Genomic DNA, 27,974 nt, shown 5'->3' on the forward strand with positions numbered 1-27,974 from the left:
TATATCGACATAACCTGAAAGGCCGCTCAGCAAGGAAGAAGCCACTGCTCAAAAATGGCCACAAAAAAGCCAGACTATGGTTTGCAACTGCACATGGGGACAAAGATCGTACTTTTTGGAGAAATGTCCTCTGGTCTGATGAAACAAAAATAGAACTGTTTGGCCATAATGACCATCATTATGTTTGGAGGAAAAGGGGGGAGGCTTGCAAGCCGAAGAACACCATCCCAATCGTGAAGCACAGGGGTGGCAGCATCATGTTGTGGGTGTGCTTTGCTGCAGGAGGGACTGGTGCACTTCACAAAATAAATGGCATCATGAGGTAGGAAAATTATGTGGATATGTTGAAGCAACATCTCAAGACATCAGTCAGGAAGTTAAAGCTTGGTCGCAAATGGGTCTTCCAAATGGACAATGACCCCAAGCATACTTCCAAAGTTTTGGCAAAATGGCTTAAGCACAACAAAGTCAAGGTATTGGAGTGGCCATCGCAAAGCCCTGACCTCAATCCTATAGAAAATTTGTGGGCAGAACTGAAAAAGCATGTGCGAGCAAGGAGGCCTACAAACCTGACTCAAGTTACACCAGCTCTGTCAGGAGGAACGGGCCAAAATTCACCCAACTTATTGTGAGAAGCTTGTGGAAGGCTACCCAAAACGTTTGACCCAAGTTAAACAATTTAAAGACAATGCTACCAAATACCAATTGAGTGTATGTAAACTTCTGACCCACTGGGAATGTGATGAAATAAATAAAATCTGAAATAAATAATTCTCTACTATTATTCTGACATTTCACATTCTTAAAATAAAGTGGTGATCCTAACTGACCTAAGACAGGGAATTTGTACTAGGAATAAATGTCAGGAATTGTGGAAAACGTAGGAATTGTGGAAAACGTGCCATTGGAACTGTATGTTCCAATGGCACATTGTGTTAGCTAATCCAAGTTTATAATTTTAAAAGGCTAATTGATCAATAGAAAACCCTTTTGCAATTATGTTAGTTATGTTAGCACAGCTGCAAACTGTTGTCTGATTAAAGAAGCAATAAAACTGTCCTTCTTTAGACTAGTTGAGTATCTGGAGCATCAGTATTTGTGAGTTCAATTACAGGCTCAAAATAGCCAGAAACAAATAACTTTCTTCTGAAACTCGTCAGTCTATTCTTGTTCTGAGAAATGAAGGCTATTCCATGCGAGAAATTGCCAAGAAACTGAAGATCTCGTACAACGCTGTGTACTACTCCCTTCACAGAACAGCGCAAACTGGCTCTAACCTGAATAGAAAGAGGAGTGGGAGGCCCCGGGGCACAACTGAGCAAGAGGACAAGTACATTAGAGTGTCTAGTTTGAAAAACAGACGCCTCACAAGTCCTCAACTGGCAGCTTCATTAAATAGTACCAGCAAAACACCAGTCTCAACGTCAACAGTGAAGACTCCGGGATGCTGGCATTCTAGGCAGAGTTCCTCTGTCCAGTGTCTGTGTTCTTTTGCCCACCTTAATCTTTTCCTTTTATTGGCCAGTCTGAGATATGGCTTTTTCTTTGCAACTCTGCCTAGAAGGCCAGCATCCCGGAGTCGCCTCTTAACTGTTGACGTTGAGGCTGGTGTTTTGTGGGTACTATTTAATGAAGCTGCCAATTGAGGACTTGTGGCGTCTGTTTCTCAAACTAGACACTCTAATGTACTTGTCCTCTTTCTGCGTGACCCCAAACTTTTGAACGGTAGTGTATATTACCATGAGCACTCCCATGGTAGTCTAATTAAGCAATAAGGCCCGGTGGGTGTGGTATATGGCCAATATACCACGGCTAAGGGCTGTTCTTATGCACAACGCAAAGCGGAGTACCACAACCCCCCCGAGGTGCCTTTTTGCTATTATAAACTGGTTACCAAAGTAATTAGAGTAGGAAAAACAAATGTTATGTCATAACCGGTCTGATATACCACGGCTGTCACCCAATCAGCATTCATGGTTCAAACCACCCAGTTTATAAGTGTTTTTATAGAGAACTTTTCAGGCCAACTCCAAGAGTCAATATATAATCCACAACCAGCACTAAGTCTTATGTAATGATGTCACTTTTGCTCTGCATCTACTGGTGTCAATACTGTTCTGACTGTACCTGGAGCATTCTGAAAGCAGGGAGATTAATTATGTGTGAAAATAGGGGTGGGGAGTGAGTTTGTACAGTATTTAATGTGTATTTGCATGTGTGCCTGCATGTGTTCATGCATGCATGTTTGTGTGACAGAAAGAGAGAGCGAAAGCGAGACAGAACGGGAGAGTGGGTGACAGAAAGAGAGGATATGGATCTACATGTGACTGTGAGCAAAGTCCTTAGACATTTGAAGCCTGATCTAGTCTACAGCTATGTCTATACAGCGCCCCCTCTCTCTCGCTCTCTCCCTCCCCCTCTTGTTGGGGAGAAGGTCACAGAAGGTGAGACATGTCTTCACTCAGCAGTTAGGATTTATTCTGCCAGGGCGTATTGAATTAATTCCCTCTCTCTAGTTCCACCGCGCGCACACATACATACAGTATATATACACACACTCAAAACAGACGGCCTCAGATTAGCCCGGCCCCTTTCCTGTGTCTCAGACAAAACAACTTTAACAGCCCCTCCAGCCCTCCCCTCCCTCCCACTCTTTCTCCCCCTCCCTCTTCAGGGGGATGGGTGGGGGTTCATTGGGAACTCCCTAAAACGTTCTCTCTCGACACGCAAAACTTGACTGTGGTACTGGCCACCATAATTCAGGCTTCAACTGTTAAACACAAGTTTCAGATAAAAAAATGTTAGCATCACCAATAACCAAACAGCCTCAACCAACATAGGAGATAGGATTCTCCTTAGCAATACTGAGGTGTTAGCTACTATTAGCAAGTATCCCTTTGTTTCACTACTATAGCACCAGCCACATTAGCAAAACCTGGCTGTTAGCTAACACGTTTAGCGTTTACTATAAGTAGTGAGATCTCCAGCTGTCAGTAACTCTATAGTGTTAGCCTCAGTGAGTACAGTCTGCTTCCTGGTAACTTTGCAGCATTAGCCACCATTAGCAAGGCTTAAGTCACTGAAACCTCATAGCATCCGCATAAATTAGCAACTGCTCATTTGACTATTGCCCTGTAGCATTAGCCAACACTTTTTCCAGGAAAAGTCTATGAAAGAGTTTAGCATTTAGCTGTATCGAGGCAAAGATTTATACATTCCATGTAGGCTATCGTCATTAAACATTTTTCATGTCTTTCAGTACAATACCTCCCACATGTGTTTGACAGCAAGTGCTTGACAGAAACCTGGGCCTAACTCTCAACAGAGAAAACCAGGGCAACAGCTGCACAGACAAACGTATTGAGAGGTTTCACAGTAGGCTACATATGATGTGGCATGACATACATAAGTTGTCTATGTATTTCTCAGTTTACTAAAGTGTAGTCAAATAATCGCCTCCTCATATCGCACAGTTGTCAAATTAAATCACACTGCAAGACTACGAGGTTTACGCTATTTTTTGCACTTTTCACAATGCTCTTGCACTATGAAAATGTTGCCCTAAGTCTTTGTCTGTGACGCTACATGTGCATTTGAGTCATTTAGTAGATGACTTACATGATCAATCAGGGTTACGTGCATTGCTCAAGGGCACATCGGCCCATTTTTCACCTAGTCGGCTCTGGGATTTGAACCAGAGACCTTTCGGTTACTGGCCCAATGCTCTTAACTGTGCTATAGGTTGCTCTCTGTATGCTATAGGTGACCCATCTGCAGGTGTCCATATACATGAATGAATATACAATATATAATTTATACTATAGACTTTGGACAATACTTTTGCACTATGAAAATGTCTGTAGTATAAATTCTATATTGAGTATTCATTAAATGCATATGGACACCTGCAGATGGGTCATTTATAGCACACAGAGAGACATGTAAGTAGTGCATGTGTACACCGTACAGGCCTATATCACAGAGAAAGACTTGGGGCGATATTTTCATTGTGTCCCTCTCTTTTTACTACTGTATGACCCACTTGCAGGCGTCCGTCTAGGGTCCTCTGGATGGTAACACACTTGCTGGGGTGCACTCCGTTGGTGGTGATGGCGGTGATGAGCGAGTCCAGCTCGTCCTTCTTCTCCTTCAGCTTCTTCACCAGGCTCTCGATGGCGCGCTTGGCGAAGCCCTCATTCTCGCCGCCCTGCCGGTGGCACATGAGGCTGTGCACGATGCTCAGGCAGGCGTCATTGCTGCTGGGGGCATTCACCGACATGATACTGCAGAGGGAGGGAGGAAGGAATGGAGGGAGGAAGGAATGGAGGGAGGAAGGAACGGAGAGGTCAGTGGTTGGCATAATGATGACCCTCAACATATGTCATAACGCTTGTCATAAAGGTTCAGGTGCATGCAAACTGACACTGTCTTGTCACTTGACATTCAGTTATGTTATGTTTATGACAACATTGTGATACTGTTATAGCATACAATTGAAAATAGTGTCCTACATAAGAACTTAATAACCCATTCATAACCCATACATACTGCATTTATGAGCACAGACATGAGTGCACACCATTAGCGCACACAGTCACACACACACACAAAAGGGAATGAAGTTGTGTATCAAGGCTTGTGCTTTTAGTTGTTACGACTTGCTTCTGTGTGTGTGTGTGTGTGTGTGTGTGTGTGTGTGTGTGTGTGTGTGTGTGTGTGTGTGTGTGTGTGTGTGTGTGTGTGTGTGTGTGTGTGTGTGTGTGTGTGTGTGTGTGTGTGTGTCATCATTCTTTACTGGCATTGTTAGTCAGCTGATAACACTCAGTATCAACAAATGAATTTAAGCGTTCCAACTGGCTTCCCTCCATCTCTCCTCTAGAAAGAGTCCCAGGGTTACATTCAATAAAATCTGCTTCTTCAATGTTGATTCTGATGCAGTGTCTTTGCTTACAAGCTGCTGCCCCTGCACAGGTTGCCATTTCCAACCCTCCCGGCTGGTCTCGACCAGAGTCTCCAGGAATTGGCCTTTATCTTGGAGTATAAAGCTATTTCGGGAGATTATAGTAATGTCGTTGACTGAGATGTGAAAAATGTTAAAAGGCTTCCTATGAATACACTTTTCATAATGCATTATAATCACATTTATAATATCTTATGAGCCACGGATAATGCACTCTTATGCACAAAATACATGCCAACAACTATAATCTCCCAGCCTGAGCTTGATCCAACTTGGCAACCTTAGCCTCGCCTGGAGGCACCTGCCTGTGATGGGAATCTACCTGGTACTTTAAAATAGCCTGCCCTTAACCAATCTACAGTTTCATTTGACAAAAGTGGAAAACATGTTTGTGCTACTAGTGCAATGTGAATTGAATTAAATTGAGCCCCCCATACTCACTAATCAACATACCTCCACTACCAGGGTCGAGTTCAGAGGCACAAAACGAAAGAGAAAAAAAAAAAAAACACTTCAAAACTGAGTGAAACAGGGTGGTACTATCTGCATTTATACTTCATATTACGTAAGCCAATTTCTCTACTGTTAGGCCAATAACCCCAAAATGTCACTATTAGGAAATCCATGGCAAAACTGCAGCCTTGCTTTGTTAATACGTGCAAGAACTAAAATAATTCTGCAATGACATAGCTATCATAACCTGTTAACATCTACGTGGCTAAGCTGACTGGAAGTGACTCCATGTTCTCCCTCCTCTCATTATCTTAATATCTGTCAGTTTGGAAACATCCTCGCACAACAACATGGCTCCAAGCTGTGGGAGAAAGTCACAGGCTACCAGTGTGTGTGTGTGTGTGTGTGTACTCTCAGGAAATTCATTGACACAGCTTCTTCAACATAGAACAGCCATAAAAAGACAAACTCAGTCACCATAACGTGAGTCACATCACAAAACAGCAAGTCCTACTTATATCAAGCGATGTGTGTCTTCATTATTCAGGATATACTGTATAGGCCAGGACCACTGAGTGGGTGGTGTAGTATAAAGCTTATCTAGAGCAGGATAGCATTCCTTTGATAGTTCTTTTTTCAAAGTAGTCATAGGGAATGGTGCATGTCACCATCAAAAAGCCTGGTGTGTCTGTCCTCTTACACTGAACCAATCTGATAAATATCAAGGGACAGGGGACATATTGGACTAAGCCAGTGTTACTGTGAAGTCAATGCTCCAATAGAGATGGAGAGGGATATTATGAAAAGAGAGAATTTGGGGGCTCTGTGCAAAGGGGAAAACTCTCATCTGATGAGAAAGCTACGACGGCTTACAGTAGGTCTAACGACTGTCGATCAACCTGTCCTCAGACCGACTATAAACCAAGCTTTAGACAGACTCTAAATCAAAATTCAAGAATTCAGACTTGAATCCATGCAACAGGTGACCAACAAAAAGGGCATTCTGAGAAAAGAATGATAGCCTGGAGTAGAGATGTCATTCTGTGGGTAGATGATAAATTTGTACTAAACTAGGGCCTACCTCACAATTAATAGATATATAACTAGCAAATTATCACTTCAACAATTAATGAATGAATGATTGCAATTCTGTTCTGCACACTACTGCACACTATTCCTGTAGGCCCATTTTGAAGGTAATATTTTATTCAAATGTAATATTGTAATAACAACATGAGCACACGGTTAAGGTCCACTTATAGGCCTAAATGTATAACATGTTGCGGTTACATTTAATGTGCATCTTTAGACCCTAGTAGTGAAGCCATTATTAAATTACAGTATGGCCTACACTACAGAGTCTGCTGTTATGTAGCAAGTAGTGAGCATTCTGCCATTTCCCTCATAAAACAGCTGATGCTGCCAATAACATTACCGATCCAGCAATGCTCACAATATATAGGCCCCTACCGCCCAAATAAGATTTGCCAATTGAAGATGTACACTCACTGGACAGTCTATTAGCTACACCACCCCGTCACAAAAATGGATCGCTCCTACAGACAATGAGTCATGTGGCTGTGGCTTGCTATATAATGCAGGCAGACAGGCATCCAGTTACTGTTTGATTGACCATTAGAACGAGCAAAACAAGTGACTTAAGCGGCTTTGAATGTGGTATGATTGTCTGTCCAGTATCTCAGAAACGGACGCCGTCCTTGGCTTTTCACGCACGACAGTGTCTATCAAGGGTTTACCGAGAATGGTGAAAAAATTATAATAACAACCCAGTCAGCGGCAGTCCTGTGGGAGAAAACAGCTCGTTGACGAGAGAGGTCAAAGGAGAATGGCAAGCTAACAGGCAGGCCGCAAACAGATAAATAACGGTGTAGTACAGTGGTGTGCGTTGGCAGAACGCACAACTCGTCGATCCTTGTCATGGATGGGCTATTGCAGCAAGCGACCACACCACGTTCCACTCCAATTATCTAAAAACAACAAGAAGCGGTTCCAGTGAGCACGCGATCACCAACACTGGAATATTGAGAAGTGGAAAAACATTGGCTGGTCCGACGAATCCCGGTTGCTGTTGCGTCATGCTGATGACAGAATCAGGATTTGGCGTAAGCAGCATGAGTCCATGGCTTCATCCTGCCTGGTGTCAACGGTACAGGCTGGTGGCGGTGGTATACAGTTGTGGGGAATGTTTTCCTGGCACACGTTAGGTCCCTTGAGACCAATTGAGCAACGATTGAACGCCACAGCGCATCTGAACATTGTTGCTGACCAAACCCACTGGAGTATCATTGGGATAAAATGGAACGGGCTGTTGGCAGCATGAATGTACTGCCGTCCAATCTGCAGCAACTGTGTGATGCCATCACATCAGCATGGACCAACATCCCTGTGAAATGTTTGTGACACCTTGTAGAATTCATGCCCCAAAGAATTAATGCTGTTCTGGAGGCAAAGGGGGGGGGGGGGGGTCCAACCCGGTACTAGATGGGTGTACCTAATAAACTGGCAGGTGAATGTCTGTGTCAATTTCTGCACGACTATAGGCTAATCTCAGGGAATGGAAAGGATCCTTACATGACAAAAAACATATGCTACAACTAAAACACAGCATTGTTGGCGTGACCTTCTTGGCCGACCCTTATAATGCATTATTATAACTCATTCTGACCAATTTTCAAGCCATACATTCCCTTTACGAGGGTCTTTCCGCGGAGAAGCAAACACTGCCACACCATATTTGGTCATGTCGCGTCACCAAGTCTAGGCTACAGTCAACATTTTAAGAAATCCCGGTAGGGATGATAAAACGTTGTATCAATCTAATCCTCCGAAAGCGGGAACTACAGTGTAACTCATTGCAGTGCTACATCTAGTAGCATCTTTGAATAGAACATTAGACGTTGGTAAAATAGAGGGCAAAATGTCATATCAACTACCTTTCCGAAAAACCATCGACAGCGCAGACTACAGTCATGCAGCCAGTGAAATCACTGCTGGACCAAATCATTCGAAATAAAAGCAGCTAAAACAAGCATATCATAAAACCGAAGACAGACAGACACACTCCCCAGACATATGTCTGGTTGATAAAACTAGCGAGTAATCAAGCTATTTTGACAGTCTGGTCCAGAAATCTCCTCCCCGGTCTCTTACTGTATTTGGTATGCTTGGAGATTACAGAGCTCGCCTGACTAGAAACCGCATAATTTGATAAATTGACTATACTTACACGTCAACCAGAGTACTGAGGGATTAGGAGAGAAGTAGTGGTGAATGTGTTGCACTGAGGTAGCTAGTATTCCGAATTCCCTTCCTCCCCTCCTGGGCTATCTGTTTCTATCCCTGTCGATATCAGCCTCTCCGTCTCCGCTCGTGCATCCTGCTAGCTCCCCCAAACCTCTCCTCGCGCTCGGTACAATAACAAAAGAGAGTAGATATTTTGCGCTTGAGCGTCTCACCGAGCCCCAGCCAATGCGGCCTCCAGTCTCAAAGGGATGGCGGCTCTCAGCCAATAGTGATGCGGCTCTCACGGGAGAGCCCGGGCGGAGGTCTGTCTGGGTCGCGTCAAGATTGACATATCAACGCGACTGTTTTTTTTAAAGTGGCGCCGCCGAGATTACCACGCCCCTCTGCCTAACCCACTCACCCCCCCTCCCCGACTCCACTTTGTCCGTCCTACTAATGACTGGTGTTGTACACTACTACAAATAGGCCTACACACCGCCCCAAGTTGGATGACTATTGTATTGTTTCTTAAATCCCGATTACTTTGCGCCACATTGGCCCTAATTTGTTAACATCAGGTTCAAGAAACCATGGTGATGAATAGGGCAATTAGTTTTCAATTTAAAACACCTGTCTCCAGTAATACATTTGGTCTACAGTGATACAATCCAGTCACACAACTCTATATAAAGGGGTGGGATAACTTTTTTCTGCCTAACTTTTGAAAACAACCGTGTCCCCTCCTGCACCACAGGATCATAGATTCGAGCCCCCCTGCAGCTTTTCTCTAAATTACAATAGACAAAGGAATTAAGCATAAAAAAAATACAACAGTGAAACTCTAACTCTCCATTGCAAGTGCCATACATACCTGTCTGCACAAATTCTCTCCAAATTCATGTTCAGGGAAATTCAGGGATATTCAAGAAAATCCGGTTTGATCTGAAAAACACATCAAGGGCCGTACAGTCAGTGTAAGATTTTTACTTTGTCTCAGCCTTTCCCTCCATCTCTTTCTCTCTAACTACCCCAACCATAAAACTCAAACTCAGCCGCCCTCACCCAATCCATTTTTATCAATTCCTCTTCCACAAGCCTTCCCTTCTTGACCTTTGCCCCACTCTCAAATCCCTCTCACGCATTCCCTCCTACTCCAGCTCAAACCCAACTGGGTCACCTTCAACCTACCGTCTCTCGTTACAAAACATTCAGTATTGACATAGGAGGCAGACATACTTTGCATTTTACCACTGATCCAATTATGCAGGAGCGCAATCCTTAAGAAGGTATTCAGGTGAAGGACTTTTTAAAAGAGAGAAAGAGCATTTCTAGCCCAGTCTTAGATTTGTTTGTGTCGCTTCATTCTCGGTAAACTGTAGACACTGTCATGCTTGAAAAGCCCAGGAGGGCGGCCGTTTCTGAGATACTGGATCATACCACGGTCCAAGTTGCTTAGGTCACTTGTTTTGCCCATTTTAACATTCAATTTAACAGTAACTGAATGCCTCAATGCCTGTCTGCCTGCTTTATATAGCAACCAACAGCCATGTGACTCACTGTCTGTAGGAGCGATCCATATTCGTGAATGGGGTGGTGTACCTAATAAACTGGCTGGTGAGTGTAGGTCAGAGCTGAGTTTCCTACAATGCTGTCTTTCTTGGCATGAAAACACATTAAAATGATTTAAGTTCAGTATATCCACATAAACATAAGGTTAGTTTGTGAGAAAGATGGTGTTGGTTGAGAATTGTGATTAAAATTACAGAGCAGAAATTTGAATCACAGAGCAATCCCTCAAAATCACATTTTTCAAAGGTGTCCTTGAAGTTTACTATTAAAATGCTTGAAAACAGTTGCTAATAAGAATACTAACTTGCCACCATTCATCTTAAACTTTGATATTGATCTGTCATCTTGAACCAATAAAATGTGTTTGCGTAAAACTTCAGAGTAAATATTTGGCTACTGTAACACATTTCATTGTGTTGTCAGACCACTCCGCTGAAACACAAATAATGTTAAGGACTCTGATTGTCTATACACACACAATACGACAATGTCACGACAGTAGTACTAAGACCGTTTCCTTATACTAAAATGTATACACTAACAGAGTATTTGCACAATTCATAATATAAAGGACCGGAAAATGGTAATGCTTCTGTTTTATTCAATTGCACCTACTAAGTGCAGACGTTGTCACTAACATGTTGTTTTGTACTATTAGGTATTACTACACTGTCGGAGCACTTCGCTGCACCTGCGATAACATCAGCCAAATATGTGTATGCAACCAAGAAAAAAGGTTTGACAAACCGTATGTGCATATCAGCTGCTGCTAGAAGCGTGAAACAGTGACGGCGGTTTCCAAACATTCCCTGCATCTTTTTTTCTGCACTATATTGTGTTGCCGGGTCTAGTTACTGAGTCCATTGACAAAAAAATACATCACCCTTCAGAGGAACTGGTTCTATCAACTACATATCTGTGGGCATAGCTTTGAATGGAATGAAGAGGCATCCATTCACATATTCTGGAAAGAGGTTCGTAAAAATCTGTACGCCCAAAGCATGTAAACTCATATTTCCTTGCATAACTTGAGGATAACCAGCCACCCATGGTTCTACACTTAATCCTATTTGAGTTGCAATGTCTGAACATATTAAATGCATTGTTTCATTAATTTTCATGACCTACGTGAAAAATAGTGTGACAAGTGATTGATTGGCAAACCTTAGTCAGTGTCATGTGTTAAGGATGAACCATACCCTCCCGTGGCCATAGCAAACCTGTACATATATGCAATGGTGAAAAGCATGACTTCAGATCGCTTTCAAATTATTTTTATTTGCAATTCTAATTTTAGATTGCACAATCTTAACATTGTATCAAGTTGTGTCCGTTTTCGAAGCAAAGCCCTCCTGATTCTAATTGCTTTCGTCTTATTGTAAATTAGTAATTTATGACTATACAAGATATGTACACGTTGATACAATAGCACAAAGCAGAGGTGAGGTCGGCGTTTCAGCAGGTAAAATGAGCATAGCCTTAGTCTCACTGCTGCAGTGGTACATCCCACCTGCGTGAGGCGTAGACTTGGGCAATATACCGCATGCCGGGATATTTTGAAATACAGATGGTATGATTTTCAATACCGTCTGCTATGCCACTGCTTATAAATATAAGTTAACCATCTATGATGTGCCAAATATATTATGGCCATCTCAGGGCTCCAGCGATGCAGCTAGATCAAGCTTCTTGGTTACAGCAAAGACAATCAATCCCTACTGGATCAAGATCCCTGCTATCTAATATTTGTTTTGTACTACAGCAAACTGTGAGTAGCCTTTTGAGATGGTTAACTGTCCTTGCAATTAGTTTATGTTCGCTTGTTAGCATTTAGCTAGCATCCGCTATGGGAATTCACTAGTAATTTGTTATAATTTGTTGGGACCCCAACACACACATATATATACACTTTTTACATTTGAAAATAAATAGCGCCCCTTGTACACACTGACGGTAATCCCGCATACCCCGGTATGGTACAGGAACGGTATGAAGGTATGAAAATCTGGATACCGCCCAACCCCAGTGGAAAGTTGAATGTGAAAACTTTATTAAGTCCAGGAGGTAGGCAGACAAGTTTTGTTGTTTCCCAGGCTGAGGAGTGGGGCTGTAGTCATGGTTTACTAGGCGACCGAGGAGTGAACGCTCCAGAGGTCTCCAGCATGGTCTTTCGACGCGCCGTCTCCTTGGCGACGTTGTGATTGAGCCGTCGCAGCCGTTCCTAGAGAGGGAGAAAGAGTGAGTGAAATTCAAGTGAGCATTGAATGTTGAAAGTCAGTAGCTTGAAATTATATACCACCTAAGCAGTGGCGACCTGTCATTCAGGGCCTGAGCCCCAAATTTGAGCTAAAATAAATGTTTTGGGCTTGCCTGGTTTGCATGTTATTTTGGCATTAATACGTGTCATATATCAATTTGCAAACAATGTGAAAAAATATATAATTGAGTTAATAAAGCTACATACAAACATGGTCTCTTTTGTTTTCTTGAGTAAGGCAGCTCCAAAATGCAGGTGTTTCAGCCTAGCTCAGTGCTTTCTGTGGTGGTGGGGCAAGCCAGCAGAAAATATGGAGCGTTGCGCTGTGATTGGCTCAGTGTTCTGTCACTCATGGGGACACTACGTCACCGCCAAGTCTAAGAGTAGACCTCGAAAATTCTAGCCCTTTGGGTGCTGCCAAAGAGTTACATTAGAAGTGCCCATCCAAGAAGGCTGAAGGTCATTGGCCACAGATAAAATGACGTCAAGTCACATATCTAGCTTTGATTGGACTGTCAAAATCATACTTTCAAAATCTTAGCTAGCAGTCATCATGAATCAAGTCGACAATCTACTGGCAAATCCTTGTCATATGAAGAGAAATAATGAAGAGAAATTATAGATAAAACATATCGCTGCTCATCGGCTATTGGACATAAACATTACACAACAAGTTGGAAATCACAAATTAAAAAATGTGTGGTTTGGAAGGAATCAGTGACCGTGGCTGTGTGGTCCCAAATTTGGGATTAAGGGGCTCTTTTCCAAGTTTAAAATGATTAACATTCAACATTGTCCATACTGTCAATGAAGCATGATTTGTGCCGCGCTCAAAACAACTGTTAACTCGGAACTGCGAAAACTTGACTTCGGTGAGTTTAAAACAACTGGGAAGTCGGGAATAAATGAGCTTTGACTGGAAAAATTCATTTTGAACTGTCATCCAACTAGGAATTGTAAATCCGGCCTCTTTCTAGAGCTACGACCTGAAGAACAATGACATCATCATGATTTAACCTTGTTTTTTTCCAGAGTTCCCAGTTGTTTTGAAAGCACAATAAATCTATAGAATGCCCGACTTTGATGACAAAATTTGCCCACGAGAACCGCCCACCACCTTCCTGTTCAAGTGAGCACAGCACAATGCGAGTCCAAAAATGTATTGTATGCTGCTGCATAAATTATGTAATATGCCAGGGAGATATGTATACTGTAGCTAAGAAAGTAATACTAAGTGTATGTTGTGTAGTAAGATGTTAGTAGCACATGTGCCTCACCCTAATAATTTGGTCTATTTACTCCTCTTAATTTTGCCTACTGTTCTGAATTGGTGGTGCACATGTAGCCAGCCTATAACCTGTTTTAGAGAAATGTAATCATTTAATATTGTAAGAGCTTTCATTGTCTGCTTATATGCCCCCTTTATTTATCCTACGGTTCTGACTTGGTGTACAGGGAGAACACTGTAAGAATGGCCCATGTTCTGAATTCTGTCGTTGTACATTTCAAAAGTGCTAAAAAAATTGTTATATCGACTACGTCTGTCCGAGCTCGACCATTAATGTCTTAATTAAAATTACGGATTGCCTTTAATCCGCTTGTCGTCCCCTTATGCCATAGTTTGTAAATCTCAATTGTCATTAGAAACCACATTTGTTTAAGCAAGTCAGCCATATCAGTTATGTAAATGAGGCTGAATGAACTGTTTTGCTGCCAGAAAAGTCTCCGCTGATAGCCAGGTGTAGCAGTGGTAATGTGTTGGGACTGCTGTTGGGACATTATGTAGGTTTGTGGGCACCGTTTGTCACCGTTATAGTGCAATTAATGTATTGTTTAGTGGCTGGCATGCATCCCACTTTTATTTTTTTCCCCCACCAAGATTTACATGATAAAATCGCCACTGCACCTGAGTAGCTAGCAGAGCTGCATGAATGCAAAATGCACAGACAAAGCAGAATTGCCATGCCCATTGGAATTGAACAAATACACATTTCATCCACATATTTAATGTTTAGATAGACACATGGGATGAACACTAAGACAATTAATTGGACACAGTGACACATACAAATAGAGTGTTAGGTAAAATGACAGGAGTAAAAGAAGGCCCACAAAACAGCACAGGTAAATAAGAAAGAAAGCATCCAAGCTCTTGCTTTGAGCCACTGACCTGGGCATTCTGTAGTATGTTGTTGACCAGCACCACCCTGCGTCTCGCATTCAGCAGCTTTTTCACATAGGGGTCCAGGTCTAGCACCACCTTCTGGTGCTCATTAATCCTGCACAGCTCTAAAAATGAAGGGATGAGCTGAGGATGACTGACAGGATGGTTTGGCTAACCATAAAGAAAATTGATAAGACAGCAGCCATTTTGGTAAGGTATTCAGGTCTCATACATGCCTTCAACTGTAGGATTGATTCTGTATATAATTAAACAACTTTTTTTATGATCTCATGAAAATCACAGGTTCTGAATAAAGGATATACCTCTTTCGATTGAATTACCCCCAGGCAGCACATGAGCTTGTAGAAGCCTTACACGAGCTTCAAAAGCTGTGGTTGTACTGGTCACATCACAGCAGCGTCTGCCTGTCTCACACAGTGGTTTTCATGGGCTTGGCTATGGGCTTTCTTTCACAGGGTCAAGTGCATTAACCTGGCACCACTCCACTTCCCTGTTCCCCGGGAAGGCATAATAAGCATGTAAAAGTAAATCATTTTACCTGTGGCTAGATTGTCTATGTGTTCTCGTAGTTCCACCTGGCTTTCCCTATAACAAGAAAACACAATAGCATTATTCATAGAGAAAAATAGTAAAGTAACAATCATTGCTACTACAACAGACAAAGAGTGGTTACAGCAGATTACATTGACATCTGTAGCATAGGCCTACTTGGGCTACAGCAAGTAACAAAGTAATGAGGAAAGGAGACATTCAGAATGTCCCTCCCTAAAAACACGCCTCTTCAATACAAGTGACTTTTCGTAGCAGGTTAGGAGAGCATTTTCTTTAACCCTAACCCTTTTTCTAACCTTAACCTAATTCTCCTAACCTGCTACGTAAGTTCTCTTAACTTGCTATGAAAAAGTTGTAGCTGAGCCACCAACACAGAGAATAGTGAGGCACTGGACACAGGAGGCAGACTCAATGCTGCAGGACTGTTTTTGAGTATACTGATTGAAATATGTTCAAAGATTAATCACCCAAGACTCATCCATCAACGTTAAGGAATATACATTGTCAGTCACAGGCTTCAATAGGAAATGCGTTGATGATGTTGTATCCGCAATATCAATCCGGACATACCCCAACCAAAATCCCTGGATGAAAGGAGATATCCGTACCATGCTGAGAGCCCGTACGGCAGCATTCAATGCCAGCAGAACGAACCCCAATGACTCGATGGCGTACAACATGCACAGGGCAAGCAGGTACGAGCTCCACAAATCCATTAGGGACGCAAAAAGACAACACAGACTCAAACTTGAAATGTATGTCCGACACCTCAGACTCGCAACGCATGTGGGAAGGATTATAGACTATCACGGACTAGAAAGGAAAATCCAGCTGTGACGAGCTCAACACATTCTATACTCGCTTTGAGGCAGACAATACCGAGCCATTCAGGAAGACTCTCACTGCTTCGGAGGACCAGGTGCTTTTGCTCTCTGAGAAAACTCTCGAGTGAAAACTCACAAAGCCGTCGGTCCAGATGGCATCCCCGGCCCCTTCCTCAGAGTGTGTCCTGAAAAGCTGGCGGGAGTCTTCTCGGACATCTTCAACCTCTTCCTCTCCCAGGCTGTATTCCCCACCTGCTTCAAGGAGACCACCATCATCCCAGTGCCAAAGAAAAACAAGGCGACATGACTATCGCCCTGTCGCTCTCACCCCGGTCATCATGAAGTGCTTCAAGGGGCTGATGATGGCCACATCAAGGCTAGCATGCCACGCACACTGGACCCACTCCAATTTGCCAACCACTCCAACAGATCCACGGAAGATGCCATTTCCATCGCTATTCACACAGCTGTAACACATCTGGACAAGAGGAACACCTATGTGAGAATGCCGTTCAGTGACTACAGTTCAGCATTCAACACTATTGTTCCCTCCAAGCTTGACACAAAGCTCAGAGCCCTGGGTCTGGACACCACCCTCTGTAACTGGATCCTGGACTTCCTGACGGGCAGACCACAGGCTGTGAGGATTGGTAACAACACCTCCTCCACACTGACTCTTAACACAGGAGCCGCCCAGGGTTGTCTTCTCAGCCCTCTGCTGTACTCCTCTGCTGTACTCCATGTTCACCCACGTGGCTTTGCATGACACCAACTCCATCAAGTTTGCTGACGACACCACGGTAGTAGGCCTGTTGTAGGACGAGTCAGCCTATAGGGAGGAGGTAAGTGAACTGGTGTCAGGACAACAACCTCTCCCTCAACGTCAGCAAAACAAAGGATTTCAATGTTGACTTCAGGAAGCAGAGGAGGGAGCATGCCCCAATCCACATGAACGGGACTGCAGTACAGAGAGTCAGCAGTTTTAAGTTCTTCTGCATCCACATCACCGAGGACTTGACATGGACCAACAACACCACCAATCTTGTCAAGAGGGCGCAACAGCGTCTCTACTTCCTAAGGCAGCTAAAGAAATTCGGCATGCCATCCCGGAATCTCTCCAAATACTACTAATGCACCCTCGAGAGCGTCCTGACCGGTTGTATCATGGCCTGGTACAGGAATTGCTCCGTCGACGACCGCAAAGCCCTCCAGCGGGTGGTGAAGACGGCCCAGTACATCACTGGGACCATGCTCCCAACCATCCAGGACATTTACTCAAAACTGTGCCTGAGGAAGGCCTGCAGCATCATCAAGGACCCCACACACCCCAGCCACGAGCTGTTCACTCCCTTACCGTCAGGCGGACGGTATCGGAACATGAGGTCTGATACCAAAAGGCTCAGAGACAGTTCCTATCTACAAGCCATTAGACTGACCACCTGCTCTGATTCTCTGCACCTTAGCACACATGCACTCTATCACACACAACACAAATGTTACAACCAGACTCTTATTATAATTGCTAAATACTGTACAATTTAAACACAATTTAAACCAGACTCTTATTATAATTGCTAATTGCTAAATACTGTACAATTTAAACACTTGTCCCCAAATTCCCCCTTCCCCAAATATTGGAATATAAATTGTGCCTTCCTTTATTATACATATGCTCAAATCTTTTTCTATTCTACTGAGCCATTTCCTTTATGTTTGCATTCTTATATTTTATAATTTCTTATTGTTGTTGCATTTCGAGAAGGAACCTGCAAGTAATTGGAATTGTAACCCCCTGTAAAGACTGGGTTTAATTTATTATGTGTGGCAATACTCATGTCTGCGTTCTGGAACTGCCTGCATCCCCGTACAGAACTGTCCATGTAAGATGTGGCGTGAAGTAGATTGGGCGGGAGTAGGACTGAGGTGATCTTGGGGAACAACGACACCGAAGTTTATTGTTCAATTAGCTTTTTGTTTAATAGTCAGGGGCAGTATGAGTGTAGCCAGTTCCTTTTCACTCACTATTCTTGTTTCATTTTGTGGTTCACCGGATTGGTCATCATCCTCGAGGGGCAGTCGAACGACCTGCTGGCTAGCCAAGCTAGTCGGTACAGCTACCTAAGCAGCTAGCTACTCTACCAGCAGGATCCTATTGATCCTACCACTACATCATCACCGGCTTCCTGCAGTTGTGCAAGTTTTCTCTCGGCACCGATGGAGCTCCCCTGTTGTTTTTTCACCTGTTAAATCCTGTGGAGGGCTTGGCCCTCTCGTTGACGGATGCCGGCTATCTACGCTCCCTCTGTCCGGTTCCCCTCTCTTCACTGGATGGATGGTAACTTGAATGTTTAACCCCTCTGTGTCCAAGAACAAGGGCCAAACTTATTAATATTATTTTCGGGGCGCCCCAAGGTTTTTATTGTATGTAAAACGTTTTTTTTTTACTTTACTATCTACCGGCTTTTAGGTATATATTCTGGTACTAGTTTCAAACTAGCTTCAGCATACTAGGGTTCTAGGTTTGGAAAGTAACTTTAGCTAATTTTACCCCGGGTTTAAGCTGTTTACAGGTTTTGATCCATATTTGTTATAACCCATGTGGCTCATTTGGTAGAGCATGATACTTGCAATACCAGGGTTGTGAGTTCAACTCCCACGGGGGACCAGTATGAAAATGTATGCACTCCTTACTGTAAGTCGCTCTGACTAAGAGTGTCTGCTAAATGACTAAAAAGTAAATATATATATTAGTAATTTTTTTATGCAGCTTATTCAAATCATTTTCTCATTTTGAGGTTTTAATATTATACCAGTTTACAATTTCTCTCAGGGTTTTATTAGGTTCAGTATTATTCTGTGGTCCTCCGTGGCTCTGTTCTTTGCGATAATTGCTATATCTTACATTTTTTGGCATTCTAATTTATTTTTGACCATTATCTTTAGTTTGAATCAATTCTACTAACGTGGAGGAAAAAGGTTGTGTTTGTCACTGTGTGGGTGTATCATGTAATTTCCTAATAAGCTAATTATAACCTTTCACGTCTTATTGCTTATTAGGTGGAGGCACAGCATTACTCTATACATGGTACATATACAGTCTCATGGTATATCTTACCCCTGTATCATTCATGGGCATACTGACTCATGGTAATACACAGTGTCCTGTAGGCCTACTGGGTTTTTCTTTATTTTTACTATTTTCTACATTGTAGAATAATAGTGAAGACATCAACACTATGAAATAACACATATGGAATCATGTATGTTCTCTATAGTTATGTACTTGAAAATGTATCAATTCGGCACATTTGGGCGGACTTGCTTCACTGGATCAGTCTGACACTTTGCACATACACTGCTGACACCTAGTGGCCAAAATCCAAATTGTGCCTAAACTGCAATATTATATTATGGCCTTTCTCTTGCATTTCAAAGATGATAAAAAAATTTAACAAATGTTTTTTGTTTGTATGATTTTTTACCAGATCTAATGTCTTATTCTCCTACATTAATTTCACATTTCCACAAACTTCAAAGTGTTTCCTTTCAAATGGTATCAAGAATATGCATATCCTTACTTCAGGTCCTGAGCTACAGGTATTTTAGGCAAACATACATTGAAAAAAAGGGTCAGATCCTTTAAAACATGAAGGTCAGTCAATGGGGAAAATTTTAAGAACGTTTCTTCAATTGCAGTCACAAAAACCATGAAGCACTATGATGAAACTGACTCTCATGAGGACCACCACTGGAAAGGAAGACCCAAAGTTACTTCTGCTGCAGGGGATAAATTCATTAGAGTTACCAGCCTCAGAAATTGCAGCCCAATGAAATGCTTCACAGAGTTCATGTAACTGACACATCTCAACATCAACTGTTCAGAGGAGACTGTGTGAATCAAGCCTTCATGGCCAAATTGATGAAAATAAACCACTACTAAATTACACCAATAAGAAGAAGACTTGCTTCGGCCAAGAAACAAGAGAAATGGACATTAGACCAGTGGAAATCTGTCCTTCAGTCTAATGAGTCCAAATTTGAGCTTTTTTGTTCCAACCGCTGTGTCTTTGTGAGACACGGAGTAGGTGAACGGATGATCTCTGCATGTGTGGTTCCCACCGTGAAGTATGGAGGAGGAGGTGTGATGGTGCTTTGCTGGTGACACTGTCTCATTTATTTAGATTTCAAGGCACACTTAACCAGCATGGCTACCACAGCATTCTGCAGCGATATCCCATCTGGTTTGCGCTTAGTGGGACTATCATTTGTTTTCTACTGGACAATGACCCAACACCCCTCTAGGCTGTGTAAGGGCTATTTGACCAAGGAGAGTGATGGAGTGCTGCATCAGATGACCTGGCCTCAGTCATCCTACCTCAACCCAATTGAGTTGGTTTGGGATGAGTTGGAGCACAGGGCGAGGGAAAAGCAGCCAACAAGTGCTCAGCATATGTGGGAACTCCTTCAAGACCGTTGGAAAAGCATTCCAGGTGAAGCTGGTTGAGATAATGCCAAGTGTGTGCAAAGCTGTCATCAAGGCAAAGGGTGGCTACTTTGAAGAATCTAAAATATATTTTGATTTCTTTAACACTTATTTGGTTACTACATGATTCCATACATGTTATTTCATAGTTTTGATGTCTTCACTATTACAACGTAGAAAATAGTAAAAAAAAAAAAAAAACTCTGGAATGAGTAGGTGTTTCCAAACTTACTGGTACTTATAGATATATATATATATATATATATATATATATATATATATATATATATATATATATATATATGCCCACCCTGATATAACCCAGGTATTATCTCTATATCAGTACGTGCTTAGTTAAAGTCATAACAAAGCTGCCAGAAGAAAGAGGGGTCACATAAGCATTTTGTTGGCTGGTGTATACCATGTGTATCCCGTACATACAACTAATAAAACTTGAAACTATATCGAAGCGGCATGTTTTTAGGAATCTCTGTCCCTGATAACTACCGCTGCATTCACGTGCTAGTCGGAACTAGGAAACTCTGACTTGCTAACTGGTTGTAGTTATAGAGCTTGCTAGCTTGTAGTCCTAAAACCCAGAATGAGTTACCTCTGGTTCGTTCAACCATCCCTATGGAAAATATAATGGGGAAATAATAATCTTTCCCGGAAGACCTTTATGAATAATGAAGCCTTTATGTGCTTAATGTGCTTTTTTATTAAATGTTTTTTTAAAGGTGGCGTTAGCTGTTGAAGATTATCATAGAACAAAACCGTATAAGATCTAAGCCGTTTTAGCACAGACTTTATTTTTGGCGTTTATCCAAAAACGCCATTCATTTTCTCCATAGGCATTGTCCAACACACCATGGCGGAGTTAATGCCTTCCAAACTGACGACATTATTATTTCTCTACACATGCTGCGTTCAACCGTTAGCTAGTAGGACATTTCCGAATTCCTAGTTCCGACTGGCATATGAACGCGACATTACTAGGGAGGAGAAAGGGCTGCATCGCGGGACTGTCATGACTATGGGGTTAGCTTATTACCGCGTTCAAAACAACTGGGAACTCGGGCCTCTTTCTAGAACACAGACATTTAAACCTAAAGATCACCCACGTCATGATTTGACCATGTTTTTTTTGTGTTCCCAGCTGTCTTGAACGCATCATCTTTGATAGCAAGCTAGCTAGCTGTGAATGGAGCGGTATCTAGCGAGCACATTTGAAGTCGAAGCACATATCTTGCTACCCACCTCACTGAGCGTACATGAAGATCAAGCTGCTGGACAGCTGGTTTTAAGAGGTCAAGCAGTCCTTCTGCAATTGCATCTTTCCCGGATGGTGTCTCAGCCACAGCTAGAGCGGCAGCCATTTCTCTTCCAGAAACAGCGACAACAACAAACGTAAACCACTCCAGGAAGTAACTTTGTGACGTAGCTATAAAACCTCTCCATTTTCCGTCAGTTAGCACCATTTTGTAAGGAAGGGAGCTAGGGAGAACAGGCTGTTATCAGTTTTAAATAAATAAATAAATAATAATCATCAAATAACGTTACTGTTTTAGTCATTGTAGCTAGCTAGGATAGTTCGTATTTTAATAGTATCCGAAAGAGCAAGGCGAAAGAAAACATCAAGTGAGAAGTGGATCCAGATCTTTCGATTGCAACTAGCTTAGCTGCTAGCTAACTCGTAACTGATTCATCGCTCAAGTTAACGAAGATAACTAGCACAGCTAGTAGTTAGCTTGCTAGCCAAGTGAAACGAGTATTGACAATATAAGCACCGATCAAAGTAAGTTTCTACCAATCGTCTACTGAACTTGTTTCAGATAATGTTTACTTTAAAAAAATAGTTTATAGCTAGTTAACATTATTTACGTTGACTAATATTCAGACTCGTTAGGGACGCCAGCCCAACGTTAGCTCACACTGCAGGTTCCTTTTTTGTTGTTGCTTACAGGCTGCTTATAACTAGTTAATTAACTACCGCGACTAGTTACTATAGTTTTTGTAGATGTCCCGTCTCTCGTTTGTCATTTAAAAGCAGTGAAGCCAACGCATGTGATACATTTCCTTTCTTATTAACTGGACGTGTAACGTTACGTTGTGCCTGCAATGTCCACGATATGTTTATTTCGAGCCCGTGGCGTGGCCCTTTTGTGTATTTTCTTAATTAAAATGATGCATCCAATTATCGGTTAATGCTAACTAACTAGTTGGATACCACAACTAGCCAACGCTAGCGATCTACTAACTAAGGTAACCATTTTGCCAGCTAAATATAATGAATTATTATACAACTAGTTAGTTATGCACAGATGAAATGGCCAACACGGGTGAATTTCCATCTCCTTGCTTGTGAAGTCTTTCTAACCAGCCCCCTCTCCCCCTCCCTTTACACCCTCCCCTGGCACATCCCAATTTGATCTATCCCTCCCTCTCTTGTCTGTTGCTTGTTCCAAGGAGTTCCAGTGAAGTCAAAATGAGTGCTCCCTCCTCCCAAAAAGTTGTGCTGAAAAGCACCACCAAGCAGTCCCTGAATGAGCGGTGAGACGCGCTACGCACCCTGACAGCACTAAGCGAGGCGAAGGGCGAAACAGTGGTACAGACGGCCCTAGTGTGCTCTACTACGGAAGGCCACTGTTGGGGACCAGACATGGACGCTAGGCTGCCCGGGGCCGACGTGTGCGCCGCTCACTCAAAATGCATGCCGTATTCAGCATTTGCTGACAAAAAGTTTAACAAACAGAGTTTGGAGTGCAAACATGGTGCTCCGGGTCTACCTTTTGTGTGAGCAGCGCACACTTAGACCCAAGGAGAGAGGGTAACGGTGATGCTTGGTAAGGCGACTGCCCTAGAATGGGCACAGGCCGCACTCCTGATATGCCCGGGCACTCCTCTCTGTGTGTCACACAACCCAAAATATACTGTACGTATGGGAGAGGAGAGACCAAACCAATGAAAAGGGGAGGGTGCGCCAAAGCACCCTCCTGCTCCTCTCCCACCCTCTCTACACACACAACTCTCTCTCAACTAAATGACTGTTTGTTTAGCCATTTGTCTCCTCTTTCTCTCTTTGCTACCACTTTAATTTTCAGTTCTCTGTGCTCTGAAGTCTTTCTATAAGACTAGGTGCCCAGTCCTAGCCCGGACGTGACCAACCCCCCCACCCCCCGCCTTCTATTCTCTCTCCCCCTTCTATTCTCACATGTGTGGCGTGAGCACAAGGCACGGTCCGGGCTGTAAGTGGCTGGGTTGCCAGATACCCCTCCAGTCCTGGGCCTCCAAACTCCGCCAGGCCTTTTTCGCAGGCGGATGACATCAAAACAAGGTGGCGGGAGGCCTGTAAGTGGCAATCACTATCCTCTCTTGACATCCTCTTTCTGCTCTCTCCATTTTCTCTCCTGCCTTTCTCATTCTTGTCTTCCAATCTGTCCCTTCTGTTCCAGTGTTAGTTCTACTGCCTTTTCATCCATCTTTCTACTTTCTTTTACTTTAACCTAAAATGTGCTGAATTGCTTCCAAAATACATTTTGGGTTGTCAAATACTTAACAATGAGAGAGAGAAACAAAGAGAGTGAGGTGCCAATAAGTGGGGCATTCATAACACACACCACCGCTCCTGTGGCCGTGTCCATGGTATGAGAAATGACTTGATTTGGAACCATCCCTCCCCCTCCGTATCCTCTCTCTCTCTCCCTCCTTTTACCCCCTCTCTGTCCCGCTCCCCCTCCCCTCCAAAGCTTCACTACCATGCTGAAGAACAAGGCGCCGACAGCGGTGAGTGTGCGAGCCACCATGCAGCAGCAACACATGGCCAGCGCCCGGAACCGCCGCCTCGCCCAGCAGATGGAGAACAGACCCTCTGTGCAGGCCGCCCTGCACCACAAGCAGGTGAGATAAGGTGCACCATCTCGTTTAGTCTTTCTGCAATTCCTCACCTTACTCGAGGAAAGAGAAAGAAACAAATGGGGAGACATCTGAAGCACTAAACGGGTGAGAAGGAGAGAGGAATGGGACACCGGAAACAGGCCATGTTCTATATAAGTGTAAGATGGGGAACGGGAAAAAGGCTTTACATTGAAATCACAATATATTAGGAACTTGAAATGCTTGACGCAGACCTAGTTAGAGAGGGGACCGTAGAGCAAAGGTTAATATACAGATCACATAAATGCTGAGTGCTTCACCATCTCCCTATCCCTGCCACTTGGTATCAATCTTCCACCTAACCCTCCCAGAGCCTGAAGCAACGCCTGGGGAAGAGCAACATCCAGGCCAGGCTGGGCCGGCCCATCGGGGCCTTGATGCGGGTGGGTGCTGGAGGCCGGGGATTTTCCATTGGAGGGATGCGGGGGATGACCAGAGGAGGTCTGCGAGGCCGCGGCAGAGGAGGAGTCCTGAGGGGAGCTATGGCTCTGAGAGGTGAGCATTTGGTACCACACAGCAAAGCCTACTTGGATTGATATTGTGGTACTATGTTAGACCTGAAAATGTTGGCTTCATAAATTGTTGGAAGACGACGACAAGAACGTTTTCTCTGAAATGTTCTACCCTGGGGCTGGAATATACTTTCCACAGCTTTTATGTAAGCCTTGTACTTTTTTTGCATAGGTGAAAGGCACATTTAGTTATTTTAAGGGGTGACTTTATCAGTAAACTAGCTTGACCAAATGCCCTCTGCTGAGTTGAATGGAATACCCCAGCTGTCTGTCCAGGTGGAGCTGTCAATCAAAGTATGGCTTCACCCCCTGGTTTACTATCATTCCCTCAACCTGAGGGAATGTGGCTTTCAATCATGTAACTCCACTCTCCATAAACCCCCCGCTGTCCTGATTGGCCCGGCATCTTGGCAACTGTTGTGCTACTGAACATGTGGTGACGGATCTAACAGCTGCACTGTCCCTACTTATCCACACAGTCACCCCACACCCATTTCTACACACTCCTGGTGGAGGGGATTGATTTTAGAAACCATTTAGAATAAAACATTTTAAAAAATGACGGTAATACTTCAAGTGAAATTAATTTAAATAATCCTGATGTCTACACGTTGACTTTACATTTTCTGTGTTTAGAATGTAATGGTGCAGATACAAAATGTGCACTGCCGTCGCATATCTGTTGCATACAGAGCATAACTGCCATTCCGTGATTTTTTTTTTTAGAATTTTTTTTTTTCAAACCAATCTTGGTCATAGCATTTGAAGTTATATTAGTGCATTTACAGTCTTGCTAATTGTTACTCCGTCAGAATACCTCATGCCTAGCTAGAACGGAAGTAGGTGATTCGAGAGAATACATGGGCAAACACCTCGACCCTGTCTGTCAAGGCTAACTTAAAACAAGATGGAGTACAGTTGCGTAACCACGTTTTTTCCCCCCTCATAGAATTTGAATACTTTAGCTGTTTTAGTTAGGTATGTGGGTGAATGATAAGCTTGTAGAAGGTTTTTGTATTCACTTGACAACTTTGTTCTTAAACTGAAATGTGATAGTTCAATTCCTAAATGATAAGTTATCAACCTTCAGCTAAGTCGCTAGTTAACTGTTTGTTTTATTACATCCTGTGTCTTGATAGGGAATGGCCTTGCCCCAGGCATGGGCCAGATGCGTGGCAGAGGGGGTCCAGGCCGGGTGGCCCACCGTAGGGGGATGCGTCAGAGAGGAGGGTTTGCTGGTCGTGGAGGTGCCTTCGGAAGAGGAGCTGGAAGAGGAGTGGGAGCCAGGGGTATGGAGCTGGATTTTGAGTTGGGATTAATTAAATCTGTATATTGACATGTCATAATCTACCTCAAGTTTCTTGTTTACATGAACGCTTGTGCAGCAGCCATTTTGTTAACACATTGTGATTCTATCGTAGTTTGGTTGGCGTTGTTGACCATCTCTCTGCCTCCAGGACGAGGCGGTCTGCGTGGGCGTGGTGGCTTTGCCGGTAGGGGTGGTGGCCGCGGTCGTGGGGGGACAAGAGGAGGCCGGGGCAGGGGAGGTGGCCCAGGGATGACCCGCGAGCAGCTGGACAATCAGCTTGACGCCTACATGTCCAAGACCAAGGGCAACCTGGACGCTGAGCTGGACGCGTACATGGCCCAGGCTGACCCAGAGGGCATGGAGTGAACCTGGACCTCCACCACAAGAGAGCAGGGACTCCTTCAACAGACCCCTTAGTGAGACAGTACTGATAACATGGTGACATGGAGAGAAGCTTGTATAGTGCTATTACTCCACACAAGCGTAATGATAAACGCACATACGTAAACCCTGAGTGCACTGTCTCACACTACATGGCTAAAATTTTAGATGTGATCACAACCTCGGGCTTAAATAGGAAACCTGCTTACTCACCGACACACATGCATACAAACTCACTCTAAAATGTCGGGCCTATGAAGAGAACTGTTTGAAATGGATTGTTTCCCTGAATCTGGATTTGACCATTCTATCGGTATCAGTGCAACGTAGACACACCTGCAGTTTTAAACCCTTTTTCTGTATGTGCAAGTGTGCATGAAGAATGCAAATATCTTAAACTTGAATGGACGACACTGACCAAACTAGAGACTTGAAGAACCAATATTATCAATGTTCCTGAAAGGCCTGCTTTTTGGACCAGAATCTGTTTTGATGCTGAATTGGACTGTTACTGAACTTTGCGTCTATGTCCAAATTCTTAAAAGTGCTTCATTTTTATGGTATGAACCATGCCCCCCCCCCCCCCCCAGCGCCATAATCATGTCCAACAAGCATCCACTTATCATATTTCTTAAACCTATTTTTTTACTACCATGTTTTTGTTAGGATTTGTATTTAGCAATGGATGCTCCTTTTATTGTTTTAGCAGTAATGTACATCAACTTGACTCTCGGGTAAAAAAAAAAAATCTAAAGAAAATGACCAGGGGAATTCTAGAGAAATCATTTAGTGGTTTTCTCCAATTTAATGCCTCCAACTTAACTTAAGCTTTGCTTCTGGTGACTTGAAGTATGTTGATGTCTTCAGTTGAAATTCCCCTAAAAGAATTTTATGGATGCTAGACATACCAAATAAGCAACTACACAAGGAGGTGCAAAATATTTCCATCAAGTTGCAAACGTGTGAGTGGTCTTCCCTCCTGGTGTCAATTGTATACATTTGAAATGGTCTTTAAGCTGTGGTTGTTGTACACAACACTCCAATGAAGTGAGTGAAAAATATTTTCAGATTGTGTCCATCTGGATGAAACTATCAACTCCAATTTCTATGTAATTCCCTCTCCTACCTGGTTAATGTCATAGAAAAGAGAATAAACTTTATATTGTCATCTTCTCTTAACCTAGTAGTTGTTGTTGTTTGAGTACTGGTTCCATCATGTATTCTCTCAAAACTAATCCACTTGGCGTTTGGCCAAATCACCGCACACTCACCACCCCCTTCATGAAAATGGATCGCTCCTACAGCGAGCGTGG

At 43.2% G+C, this 27,974-nt stretch overlaps 3 protein-coding genes across 8 annotated transcripts in view; 1 reads left to right on the forward strand and 2 right to left on the reverse strand.

The window, feature by feature from the left end:
* Positions 1–10,087, reverse strand: part of LOC115175837 (mothers against decapentaplegic homolog 4) — a 33,240-nt gene extending 23,153 nt beyond the window's left edge. The window contains exons 1-2 of one of the 4 annotated variants that reach the window (XM_029735386.1): positions 9,528–10,087; positions 4,043–4,283 (exon numbers count right to left, since the gene is read on the reverse strand). In XM_029735386.1, the coding sequence (XP_029591246.1) occupies positions 4,043–4,283; positions 9,528–9,556 (270 nt within the window). In that variant the 5' untranslated portion in view covers positions 9,557–10,087. Of the gene's footprint in view, positions 1–4,042; positions 4,284–8,660; positions 9,040–9,527 lie in introns of those variants that run through there. The other 3 variants (XM_029735389.1, XM_029735387.1, XM_029735388.1) reach the window with 3 other exon arrangements.
* A 1,396-nt stretch (positions 10,088–11,483) lies between these two features.
* On the reverse strand, positions 11,484–16,493 carry LOC115175840 (SNARE-associated protein Snapin-like). The gene is made up of 5 exons (XM_029735393.1): positions 16,372–16,493; positions 16,180–16,295; positions 15,206–15,252; positions 14,653–14,771; positions 11,484–12,446 (listed from the first exon to the last, which is right to left on the reverse strand). The coding sequence occupies exons 1-5, from the start codon at positions 16,381–16,383 to the stop codon at positions 12,339–12,341; spliced, it is 402 nt and encodes a 133-aa protein (XP_029591253.1). The 5' UTR covers positions 16,384–16,493; the 3' UTR covers positions 11,484–12,338.
* Positions 16,494–21,775: 5,282 nt separating this feature from the next.
* Positions 21,776–27,840, forward strand: LOC115175838 (chromatin target of PRMT1 protein). Of its 3 annotated transcripts, none has more exons than XM_029735390.1 (6): positions 21,776–21,933; positions 22,993–23,076; positions 24,273–24,423; positions 24,771–24,954; positions 26,111–26,260; positions 26,429–27,840. In XM_029735390.1, the coding sequence occupies exons 1-6, from the start codon at positions 21,869–21,871 to the stop codon at positions 26,644–26,646; spliced, it is 852 nt and encodes a 283-aa protein (XP_029591250.1). In that variant the 5' UTR covers positions 21,776–21,868; the 3' UTR covers positions 26,647–27,840. The 3 variants fall into 3 exon arrangements, with proteins under 3 accessions (XP_029591250.1, XP_029591251.1, XP_029591252.1); XM_029735391.1 differs by lacking the exon at positions 21,776–21,933 and adding an exon at positions 21,951–22,321; XM_029735392.1 differs by lacking the exon at positions 21,776–21,933 and adding an exon at positions 22,337–22,788.
* The last annotated feature ends 134 nt before the right edge of the window (positions 27,841–27,974 follow it).

The sequence above is a fragment of the Salmo trutta genome, chromosome 36 (assembly GCF_901001165.1).
Source record: "Salmo trutta chromosome 36, fSalTru1.1, whole genome shotgun sequence".
NCBI classification, from domain to species: Eukaryota; Metazoa; Chordata; class Actinopteri; order Salmoniformes; family Salmonidae; genus Salmo; species Salmo trutta.

Coding starts and splice junctions, on each gene's coding strand:
- LOC115175840 (XM_029735393.1), bottom strand. Junction 15,253..16,179: donor CCATCTGGACCGACGGCTTT/GTGAGTTTTCAC, acceptor TTCTTGTTATAG/GGAAAGCCAGGTGGAACTAC. Junction 12,447..14,652: donor ACATACTACAGAATGCCCAG/GTCAGTGGCTCA, acceptor CTCCCTCTCTAG/GAACGGCTGCGACGGCTCAA.
- LOC115175838 (XM_029735390.1), top strand. CDS start 21,869: ATGGTGTCTCAGCCACAGCTAGAGCGGCAGCCATTTCTCTTCCAGAAA. Junction 21,934..22,992: donor AAACAGCGACAACAACAAAC/GTAAACCACTCC, acceptor GCTTGTTCCAAG/GAGTTCCAGTGAAGTCAAAA. Junction 24,955..26,110: donor GGGAGCTATGGCTCTGAGAG/GTGAGCATTTGG, acceptor GTGTCTTGATAG/GGAATGGCCTTGCCCCAGGC.